The sequence below is a fragment of the Homarus americanus genome, unplaced genomic scaffold (assembly GCF_018991925.1).
Source record: "Homarus americanus isolate GMGI-L3 unplaced genomic scaffold, GMGI_Hamer_2.0 scaffold59514, whole genome shotgun sequence".
NCBI classification, from domain to species: Eukaryota; Metazoa; Arthropoda; class Malacostraca; order Decapoda; family Nephropidae; genus Homarus; species Homarus americanus.
Window position 1 is genome coordinate 200,001 of NW_024722406.1, and position 11,871 is coordinate 211,871.

Here is an 11,871-nt window from a genome sequence, read left to right on the forward strand (position 1 = left end):
CTCACCTCACCTCAGATATGACCTCCACTTCACGGTGAGCGACAGGGCGTGGGGACAGGCAGGCGTGGGAGCTAACGTGACAGTCTTGGTAAAGGTCCTTCCCCCACACGCCCTCACCCACGCCATCCATCTCACTCTCGCTCCAACCACGCCCACACGCCTCCTCTGGGGATGGACGCCCACGGTAAGGAAGATCTTGGTAACTGCTTCTGGTGATTGGTGATTAGAGGATGTTATTGTGATTGATAGATAGATAGATAGATAGATAGATAGATAGATAGCTAGATAGATAAATAGATAGATAGATAGATAGATAAACACATAGACAGAGAGACAGAACAGAAACTAATAATACTCCCTCTCTCCCTCCCCCATTCCCTCTCCCTCTCCCCCTCCCTCCCTCTCCCCCTCTCCCCCTCCCTCCCCCCACCACAGGAAGGAGGGGGCGTGTTGGGAGGGCTAATCCAGGGAGTTGTGGGGATCGTGGGTGGCCGTGACCCCAGTGTGGAGGTGGTCAGTGTGTATGGTCACCCCCCTCCCTCCTACACCCCCTTCCCCTCTTCCTCTTTCCTCTTCTCCCCCTCCTCTTCTTCCGCCTCTTCCTCCTCCTCCCCTCCTCCTCCTCCTCCCCCCTCCTCTTCTTCCCCCTCCTCCTCCTCCCCCTCCTCCTCCTCCTCCCCTCCTCCCCCTCCTCCTCCTCTCTCCCCTCCTCTTCTTCCCCTCCTCCTCCTCCTCCTCCTGGACCAGCGTGTGGGTCAGTGTGAGAGAGGATGATGGTCACTATATAAACCTGGTGAGACTACAAGGATTATTGGCTCTACATGTACACCAGGTGAGCTAGCTTTAATTATCTCTCTCTCTCTCTCTCTCTCTCTCTCTCTCTCAATCGATCTTCGTTTCACTCTTTCGTAAATTATAAAAATGATATAACAATAGTATATAAGTAATTAACTATTGTCACTGGGGCTAACTTAACTACCACTAACTACCCAATTGCCTCTTATGCTGTATACTATATCCAAATTACCCTCAAATGGGACTTTAACTACCACTAACTACCCAATTATCTCTTACATAACGTCTTATTGCCCTACATAGGTCGTTAGGCATATTGAACTGCCTTAACTATCCAATTGCCTCTTATACCGTGTACTATACCCAAAATACCCTCAAATGGTGGTCTTAACTATCACTAACTACCCAATTATCTCTCCCTGGTAGTTAGAGGCAGCGACGGGGTTGACAGTGAGGGTGAGACAACATGAGGGAGAAGAGGGGGGGCATGACTCTCCCTCTGCTACCTCCCTGGCCTCTACCTCCCTACCTCTACAGGTGAGAGAGAGAGGAGAGAGAGTGTGTGTGTGTGTGTGAGAGAGGAGAGAGAGTGTGTGTGTGTGTGAGAGCTATAGAGAGAGAGAGAGTGTGTGTGTGTGTGTGTGTGTGTGTGTGTGTGTGTGTGTGTGTGTGTGTGTGTGAGAGAGAGAGAGAGAGAGACTATGTGTGTGCGTGAGAGAGAGAGAGACTATGTGTGAGTGAGAGATAATTAACACCTAAAAATAAAAGTCTTCAAAACTAAATTAAAATTATCTCACTTTCTCACACAGGTCGTGGATACAAACATAACAGCCTTGGTCACCCCACGCCTAACTCACGCCCACGTCTGCCGCCCACATGCCCACAACCACGCCCATCACCCCACCTCTTGCACCCCCACTGACTGTCTTAATGGTGGGCGGTGTGTGGGTATAAGGTGAGTCAGAGAGAGAGAGAGAGAAGAAAAAAAAGGAAAGAAACCACAAAAAAATTTATCCTCAGGTGTGTAAATCCCCCAACAGATGTATAAATCCCCCTAACAGGTGTGTAAATCCCCCTAACAGGTGTGTAAATCTCCCTAACAGGTGTGTAATCCCCCTAACAGGTGTGTAATCCCCCTAACAGGTGTGTAATACCCCTAACATGTGTGTAAATCCCCCTAACAGGTGTGTATGCCCGGGGAACTCATGGGGACCACAGTGCAAAATCCTATCAAGATCCTTCACGGGCCAAGGATGGGTTTGGCTTGACCCTCTCCCACCGTGCCATCCTACCATCGTCTCCTTACGCATCCTTACCACCCACCCCGAGGCCATCCTACTCTACTCAGGACCTCTCACTACCTCCAAGGAACCTTTAGGACCCCCAGCGACGCCTCTACTAGTCCTACAGCTCATGGAAGGACGTCCTGAGCTAATCCTACAGGGAAGTTTGGGAGTCCTAAAGCTTCGAGTTCATGTGACTGTTGATGACGGTCTCTGGCACAGTGTACATGTACGTCTGGATGAGGAGGTAACGTACAGTCCGTCTTTGTTTAACGTACATATATTAACGTACATTCATTTAAACGTACAAAGTACATATATTTTACCTCATAATTTACGTAGAGAAAATGAGAAAAACGCACGCGCGCGCACACACACACACACACACACACACACACACACACACAGACAGTCTCTACAAACTCAAAACTTTAAGTCAGATTATTAAGATGAATTAATTACTCACACGAGTTAAGTAAGTGTGAAGGTTTAGAGAAGTGATCTTTGTGGTGACTTTGTTTCCAGGGTGTGGGCGTGATGGTGGACCTGTGTGGGGGCGGGTGGCGGCCAGACGACCCTGATGACTCACACTGTGTGGCGTGGGAGGCGTGGCCTCGTCCAGTAGGCCCGGAGGCGTGGTCTGGTGGATGGCCTCTTCAGGTAGGAGGCGTGGCCTACACCCCCACACGCCCTGAGTCGGCCCCTACATGGAGCACCACACCCCCGCCACGCCCATTACATGGCTGCATCTCTCACCTCACCATCAATGGTCAGGTAAGAACACTAGGGCGTGTAGGCGTGTGGTCCACGCCCACTGTGGCGTGCAGGATACGCTTAAACTGACTCTTCTTCAGTTTTCTTGCAGCTGTGGGATCTTGGTCAGCCGCCTTATCACCACGCCACCGTCCCCGGCTGCCACCCACAACAGGCGGCTTGTGTGGGCGGCTGTGGCCTTAGAGGACATTGTGTGGGCGGCGTGAACCACCCAGAGTGTGAGTGTGAGGCTGGGTGGACGGGTGACAGGTGCGACAGGACCACAACACCCGTCACCTTAAGGTCGTCCTCTTACATGAAGATGGCCCTCTCCTTCACCCCGCCCTCCACCACCCTCAGTACTCAGGTGAGACTCAGGATGACTGGTACTCATCATGGACTCATCCTCAGCCTGGCCCAGCACCAACACCACGCGTCCTTCACCCTACATGTGAGTCATGAGTACAAGTTACTCAACCTAACTTAACCTGTAGACGAATTGAAGATAAGTGAGTGTACCTTTACCATCTCTCTCTCTCTCTCTCTCTCTCTCTCACACGTGTCCACCCACCTCTCTCCCTCCCCCGTAGCTCCGTGCGGGCGTGGCGTGTGTGTCAGTCTCGGGCGTGGGCTGGGTGACGCGGGAGACCTGTATGGACACCCGACCACTGGGTGACGGGGACTGGCACACCGTCAGGGCAGAGAGATACGGTCATAACCTCGTCATCAGTGTGGACGATGGTGACGTGTGGCGAAGAAACGAATCCCTGGTGACGTTCAATGGGCGGCGAAAGAGGAGGAAAGGAGACCCATCTACCCCACCCACGACGCCCATGCCACCCCCGCCACCCCTAGAAGTAGACAAACACGATGGGGTGACAGTGGGCGGCCTGCCAGAGTTCGTAGGAGTCAACCTCGTGGCTGTACATCAAGATCTACACAATGGTAAGATACCTCAGTTGCCCCTTAAATAAAACCATCTATCAAAGAAAACTGAATTAACCAGAATACGTAACACTTTTTAACCTAGACTTAACACTTGAAACTACTTATACTTAAAACCTATACTTAACAGTTTTAACTTAGACTTTATACTTAAAACTACTTATACTTAAAGCATATACTTAACAGTTTTAACTTAGACCTTACACTTAAAACTACTTATACATAAAACCTGTACTTTCTACTTAAATCTCATCCTACACTTATATTTGTAACCAAATTCTTTTAATCAATATGTAGTACAAATCTGACCTCTCATAACGTCTCCTGACCTCTCTTAACCTCTCCTGACCTTATTTATTTTCGCTTAATCTCCTAGCCTCACCTAACCTCTCCTGACCTCTCTTAACCTCTCCTGACCTCTCTTAACCTCTCCTGACCTTATTTAATTTCACTTAATCTCCTAACCTCTCCTGACCTCACTTAACCTCCTAACCTCATTTAACTTCTCATAATAACCTCTCTTGACCTCTTCTCCAGTGTGTGTAGATGACCTCAGGGTGTGTGGGAAGCGGTTGCCCCTCCCCCCAGCGGTCAACGGGACAGTCTGGGGTCAGGTCACGACCTTGAAGGGCCTGGATGGTGGTTGTGACCCTCCTGACCCTTGTGCCAGAACCTCCTGTCGTCCGCCCCTGACCTGCACCACGTCTTGGGGTCAGCCTATATGTAGGTCAGTAGGTCAGGGTAGTTCAGGGTAGTTTTCAGAGTAGGTTATGTTAGGTTAGATTAAGTCAAGGGTAGGTTAGAGAAGGTCAGGGTCAAAGGTAGGCTAGAGTAGGTCAGGGTAGGTTATATTAAGTCAGGGTTAGTGATCTTGGGTAGGTTAGATTAAGTCAGGGTTAAGGGTAGGTCAAATTACGTCAGGGATAGGTCAGAGGTAGATTAGGGGTAGGTCAAATTACGTCAGGGGTAGGTCAGGGTCAAGTGTAGGTTAGGATAGGTCAGATTAAGTCAGGGTCAAGGGTAGGTCAAATTACGTCAGGGGTAGGTTAGAGTCAAGTGCAGGTCAAAGCAGGTCAGGATTACAGGTCTCTCTCTCTCCTTGACAGCTGTGGTCCAGGTCGTCAATTAGCTGCCCACACCTGTACAGACATCAACGAATGTACCGCGTACCAACCCTGTCTCAATGGTGGTACCTGTGTGGACCACCAACCAGGGTACACCTGTGTTTGTGGACCGGGCCATACTGGGGCCAACTGTGAATGGTCCACTATGGCCACCCCGGGTCATCCTCTAGCTGCTCCTTTGGCCATGGCCTTCCTGACAGTGTCCTTGTTTTTATTTGGTGAGTTGTGTATCTGTCAGTCTGTCTTTCCGTCTTTTTTCTGTCTGTCTATTTTATCTATCTATCAATCTATCCATCTATCTATCTATCCATCTATCTATCTATCCATCTATCCCCACAGTGGTGTTGGGAGTGTTAGTCACAACTCGTCTTCGCCGTCGCTGTTCTCTCCACCGCCACGCCTCCACCGACCTCCACAGAGGCCAGGAAGAGGAGCAAGAGGCCGGGGCGTTTGCTACCATAGAGAGGAAGAAGGAGGTTGGAGGAGGAGGCGTAGAAGGAGGAGGAGGGAGGAAGAGGAAGAGGAAGAAAACCTCCATCACAGCTCTAGAGATGAAGACAATACCCGGAGGAGGAGACGATAGAGAAGGCTGGGGAGGAGAAGAAGAAGAAGAAGAAGGAGGAGGAGGAGGTGGAAGAGAGAGGAAGAAGAGGAGGAGAAGGACATCATTATCCCCACCAGGAGGAGAAAGAGCCATCCTAGAGGAGCAAGACGCCCCCCAAAGGACCTTTATAGGACTTAGGAGTGTCCCCCATAAAAGAGATCCTCCACAGAAAACGGGTAAATATTTGCCATCTTTAAGGACTAACTCATATAAACCCAATTACTAATGCTAATTGTCGCAGTGTTATAATTTTACGATAATGACCACGATAATAACTCAATAATTCGGTTTTATGGGATTTTGTTCGGTTAAGAGAAATATTATACGTTGTAGTAATGATAATGATAGTAATGATGATGATAATAATTATAATAATAATAATAATAATAAAAATAATAATAATAATAATAATCTTTTCTCTACCTCAGGAGAAAATGTCGGTCTTCACGTCCATGGCAGCCCTCAAGACCATGGTAGCCCTCAGGACCATTTTAGCCCTCAAGACCATAGTAGCTCTCAAGACCATGGTAGCCCTCAAGACCATAGTAGCTCTCAAGACCATAGTAGCCCTCAAGACCATAGTAGCCCTCAGGACCATGGTAGTCCTCAAGACTGTAGTAGTCCTCAAGACCATAGTAGTCCTCAAGACGATGGTAGTCCTCAAGACCATAGTAGTCCTCAAGACCATGGTAGCCCTCAAGACCATGGTAGCCCTCAAGACCATGGTAACACTCAAGACTATAGTAGTCCTCAAGACCATAGTAGTCCTCAAGACCACGGTAGTCCTCAAGACCATAGTAGTCCTCAAGACCATGGTAGTCCTCAAGACCATGGTAGTCCTCAAGACCATGGTAGCCCCAACACCCATGGTAGCACTGAAGACCATAGTAGTCCTCAAGACCAAGGTAGCCCCAACACCCATGGTAGCACTGAAGACCATAGTAGCCCTCAAGACCGTGGTAGCCCCAACGCCCATGGTAGCCCGGATAACTACTCAGGTAATTGTCTTCTTCCAGTTCTTGTGAAGTTGTGTGTGTGTGTGTTTGTGTGACCACCATATCAACACTGTCTCACCACCACCATCTCTCCTACAGATACTACACGCCCTAGGATCCTTCGCCCAGGGTTCCTAGACGTCATGGACCTCCTAAGAAACCTTCCAGGAGTGGCTAGGACCTCTATGACGGCGATGAAGGAAAAACTCACTCCTGCAGAAGTTATAGAAGACAAGACGAAGGCCGCTACTGACGAAGGAACCTCAGTAAATAAATGTGCTTCTTCCTCCGTCAAGAGAATCAGCTCCTGAAGGTAGCCTGGCTTTCTTTTTTGACTCCGGCGTCAACAGAAGCCCTAAGAGCATTCTTACTACTAACACTAACTACTGACGAAGGAGGATCTTTCTTCCGTCTCTTCTCCTTCAGTAGTCAAGGAACCTACCATTTAATACCTGTAGAAGTTGATGAAGATGCTATTAACAACACTCTATTACTACTGTACTAATACTAACTACTGACGAAGGGGGATCTTTCTTCCGTCTCCTCTCCTTCAGTAGTCAAGGAACCTACCATTTCATACCTGTAGGAGTTGATGTAGTTCTGTTGATCTCAAAGGACCTCGGCTTGTCCCAGCGTTACCAAGATGAACACCTGAAGAAGTGGATGAAAGGCCCAGTTAGTTATACCTGTTTTAAGGGGTTAAGTTATCATACTCAAGGGGTTAAGTTGTCATACTCAAGGGGTTAAATTATACTCAAGGGGTTAAATTATCATACTCAAGGGGTTAAGTTATACTCAAGGGGTTAAGTTATACTCAAGGGGTTAAGTTATACTCAAGGGGTTAAGTTATACTCAAGGGGTTAAGTTATACTCAAGGGCTAAATCATCATACTCAGGGGTTAAAATATGTCATTCACTGGCCTAATTCATCGTTCTTTTGTTCATAATAACATAGAACAAATATGAACAAATCAGACTTGTTTTGTTTCTTGTAACATTTTAAGTTTTAAGTGTGTGTGTCTGTGTCTGTGTGTGTGTGTGTGTAGTTTTTGTGTATGTATAATGTATGTATGTGTATATAGTTTATGTGTGTGTGTGTTGATGCCTGTATATGTATGTATGATCTACGTATATTCATCTGTACGTACATGTGTTTTTGTATGTATGAGAAAGAGAGAGAGAGAGAGAGAGACCAAAACACACACACACACACACACACACACACACACACACACACACACACACATAACTACTCTAGGGTAGTTTATGAAAGCAATGTTGTGTAGTCTTAGTTGTTTCATACATTTGTAACAACAGTTGTAGTGTGTTGAATAAAGTGTTGCTGTTGTTGATTGTGTTTTGTGATGAAGGTATTCTATTGTACCTGTGTTGGGGGGGGGAGGTGGACAGAGAGAGACAGACAGAGAAGGGAGATAGACAGATAGAGGGGGTAAATAGATGAACAGATAGCGGAAATTGAATACAGAGTAAATAGACAGACAGATAGACAGATAGCGGGGGTAGACAGAGAGGGTAAATAGACAGACAGATAGCGGGGGTAGACAGAGAGGGTAAATAGACAGACAGAGAAGGGAGATAGACAGATAGAGGGGGTAGATAGACAGACAGAGAAGTTAGATAGACAGATAGAGTGACAGATGGAGGGGTATAGAGGGCAGACAGAGAGGGTAAATAGACAGACAGATAGCGGGGGTAGACAGAGAGGGTAAATAGACAGACAGAGAAGGGAGATAGACAGATAGAGGGGGTAGATAGACAGACAGAGAAGTTAGATAGACAGATAGAGTGACAGATAGATGGGGTAGATAGAGAGGGTAAATAGACAGACAGAGACAGAGAGACAGAGGGGGAACATAGACATACAGACAGATGGAGAGATGGAGAGATAGGTTGAGGGGTTGAGATAGAGACAGACAGAATAGACAGAGAGACAGGTGAAATACAGAGAGAGACAGTAAGATAATAAATTGTTGGGTGGACAAATAGATTAAGAGAGAGACAGATAGTTAGGTATTTTAGACAGAAGTATCAGTTATATATTTAGTACATCATTAAACGGTAAGTAAATAATGAAAAAAATATTACTGACAGGACTAAAATATTTATCTCCTCAACTTCAGTGAATGATACGAGAAATAGAGAGAGAGAGAGATAAAGAGAGAGAGAGATAAAGAAAGAGAGAGAGAGATAGATAAAGAAAGAGAGGGAGAGATAAAGAAACAGAGAGAAAGAAAGAGGGAGATAGAAAGCTAGAGATAAAGAAAGAGAGAGAGATAAAGAAACAGAGAGGAAAGAAGTAGTGGAGATAGAAAGCGAGAGATAAAGAAAGAGAGAGAGATAAAGAAAGAGAGAGAGAGATAAAGAGAGAGAGAGATAAAGAAAGAGAGAGAGAGATAAAGAAAGAGGGAGAGATAAAGAAACAGAGAGAAAGAAAGAGGGAGATAGAAAGCGAGAGATAAAGAAAGAGAGAGAGATATATATAAAGAAAGAGAGAGAGATATATAAAGAAAGAGAGAGACAAAGAAAGAGAGATAAAGAAAGAGAGAGATATATAAAGAAAGAGAGAGAGATAGAGAAACAATAGGAAATATTCTTACGTCTGGCAGATTAGTAGACGTCAACAAATACGATAACTCAGACAACTGTTTCAAAAATTAGTTAGTCGGTTAATTGAGTTTTTTAATGTGTAGAGCGGCCGTGTCTAAGTAGTCTCACTCTCTCTCTCGCTCTCTCTCTCTCTCTCTCTCTCTCTCTCTCTCTCGTTTTCTAAGAAGGAAGAAAGTCAGTCATAGAAAACGGAGCTCTTGAAAGGGTAGACTTAGATGATTCTCTCCTCTTACCGTTGCATTATAGCCACTAAATTGGGTTCAGATTACCGTCTTTGGGTTCAGGTTACCGTCTTTGGGTTCAGATTACCGTCTTTGGGTTCAGATTACCGTCTTTGGGTTCAGATTACCGTCTTTGGGTTCAGATTACCGTCTTTGGGTTCGGATTACCGTCTTTGGGTTCAGATTACCGTCTTTGGGTTCAGATTACCGTCTTAGGGTCCATATTACCGTCTTTGGGTCTAGATTACTGTCTTTGGGTTCAGATTACTGTCTTTTGGGTTCAGATTAATGTCTTGCCCGGATTACTGTCTTTGGGTTCAGATTACTGTCTTTTGGGTTCAGATATCATGTCTTTGCCCGGACTACCGTCTTTGGGTTCAGATTACCGTCTTTGGGTTCAGATTACCGTCTTTGGGGGTCGATTACTGGTCTTTGGGTTCAGGTTACCGTCTTAGGGTTCAGATTACCGTCTTTGGGTTCAGATTACCGTCTTAGGGTTCACATTACCGTCTTTGGGTTCAGATTACCGTCTTTGGGTTCAGATTACCGTCTAAGGGTCTATACTACCGTCTTTGGGTTCAGATTACCGTCTTTGGGTTCAGGTTACCGTCTTTGGGTCCATATTACCGTCTTTGGGTTCGGATTACCGTCTTAGGGTCCATATTACCGTCTTAGGGTCCATATTACCGTCTTTGGGTTCAGATTACCGTCTAAGGGTCCATATTGCCGTCTTTGGGTTCAGATTACCGTCTTTGGGTTCAGATTACCGTCTTAGGGTTCATATTACCGTCTGAACCCAACCCTAACCTAACCTAAGGCTCAGACAGACGCCATAGCAACACAGTGTTTTCAGTAAGATAAAAACAGCAGACATTATTTTCGTCTTATCTCAGTGACGAAGTTCAAGGCTTGTGAACTGAGTGGTGGTGGTTGTTGTTGAGGTGGTGGTTGTTGAGGTGGTGGTTGTTGTAGTTGTAGTTGTGGTTATTAGTTGTAGTACCATAGTATTATTGTTGTTGTTATATTATCATCAATACCACCATCACAACACACACACACACACACCACCATCACCATCACCACCATTATGTTGTGGTCTTAAGACATAACAAAGACGTGGGGTGTTTATCTGTCTCTCACACAGCTGGTATCTGCAGCTGGCTTCTCTCCCAACTGCCAGGTGGTACTCTCTCACGTGGGCTGGCGTGTGGTGTAAGGGGGGGGGGTGGTAATTATCTTTCTTATTATTTCTTTAATAATGTGTATGTGTAAGAGGTGATATATTTCTTACATGTATGTATATATATAATTTCATATTTTTATTTTCCGTTATTATCTTCTATATCATTTTCTTTATTTATGTTTTCTAAGTTAATATATTTACTATGTTATTTCTGTATTAAATAACCTTTAATTGTCTTAGTTAAATTCTATACAATGGATTAACCTGGGAGAGCCATATAATTCTTTACCACTGGTACTCACTAGGGCAGACCTCCACCACCCTGGCCTTCATTACAACACATTAGACTGTTAGGTAGAGACGACCTCAGACACGTGAGGTACAGTGTGTATTTTATGGGAAGTAATTGTTATTTATTTAAATCTAAAGTGAATAAGATGACAATTTAAAGAGACTCAGACAAGAATGGATCATTAGGTCTGACTTCATAAGTAACAAAATAGATCTTCGATTATTTGTTACAACATTAAACAACTGTTATATTATTTGCGTGACAATAAAGATGGTCAGTTTACACTTGGTAGTACCACAGATATTAATATGTTCCTTATTATTACTGAATGAACAACATAGAAGCAGGTACCAGCATCTCAATATGGGAGTACACATTGATAGTTTACTCACAGCACATAAAACAAACTTTACTAATGACTCTAACAATATTCATGGTTTCAATACTGAACCTGGGACAATTATATTTCTGTTAATTATCTCCATTCATATACAAGAACACAACTTTGTTCATATGACTGAGATTAGTGCACCAGGGTCATTTACTGGTGTTTACTACAACAAATGAATCGCGCTATTAGCGTCGGTTGGACTCCGACGCACGGCTAGAGCGCTCATCTCACTGGGGTATAGCTCCCAGGGCGCGTTACTCCTTAGTTTTAATCTCCCTGAATTAAAGACATTCTGTCTTAGACATCTGGCTGGTAGGCAGCTAATGATTCACGATATGGGGTATAAAGAAATATCAGAGTCTCTGAGGCACAGCAGAGAAAACGGAGGACTCAAGCTTACTGAAGCGGTGAGAAAAATGTTGGTCTCAGCTGAGGGACTCAGTGTAGGGGTGTGGTGGTGAGATAGTGCAGGGGTGTGGTAGTGCAGGGGTGTGGTAGTGTAGGGGAGGGTGTGTGTGGCAGTGTAGTGGTTATGTGTGGTAGCCTTGAGATGTGGTAGTGTGTGGGTGTGTAATAGTGACAACTTGTAGTAGTAATGGTGGTGGTAGTAGTAGTAGAAGTAGTAGTAGTAGTAGAAATAGTAGTAACTCTTGTAAC

At 45.3% G+C, this 11,871-nt stretch overlaps 1 protein-coding gene across 1 annotated transcript in view; it reads left to right on the forward strand.

Moving 5' to 3' along the window:
• The window catches only part of LOC121862746 (putative neural-cadherin 2), a 19,905-nt gene extending 12,629 nt beyond the window's left edge, over positions 1-7,276 (forward strand). Inside the window, exons 9-21 of the mRNA XM_042361068.1 lie at positions 16-184; positions 436-513; positions 1,222-1,332; positions 1,605-1,750; positions 1,980-2,325; positions 2,604-2,852; positions 2,944-3,282; positions 3,422-3,776; positions 4,314-4,503; positions 4,883-5,118; positions 5,240-5,680; positions 5,933-6,502; positions 6,599-7,276. Of these exons, the coding sequence (XP_042217002.1) occupies positions 16-184; positions 436-513; positions 1,222-1,332; positions 1,605-1,750; positions 1,980-2,325; positions 2,604-2,852; positions 2,944-3,282; positions 3,422-3,776; positions 4,314-4,503; positions 4,883-5,118; positions 5,240-5,680; positions 5,933-6,502; positions 6,599-6,810 (3,442 nt within the window). The 3' untranslated portion in view covers positions 6,811-7,276. The remainder of the gene's footprint in view (positions 1-15; positions 185-435; positions 514-1,221; positions 1,333-1,604; positions 1,751-1,979; positions 2,326-2,603; positions 2,853-2,943; positions 3,283-3,421; positions 3,777-4,313; positions 4,504-4,882; positions 5,119-5,239; positions 5,681-5,932; positions 6,503-6,598) is intronic.
• The last annotated feature ends 4,595 nt before the right edge of the window (positions 7,277-11,871 follow it).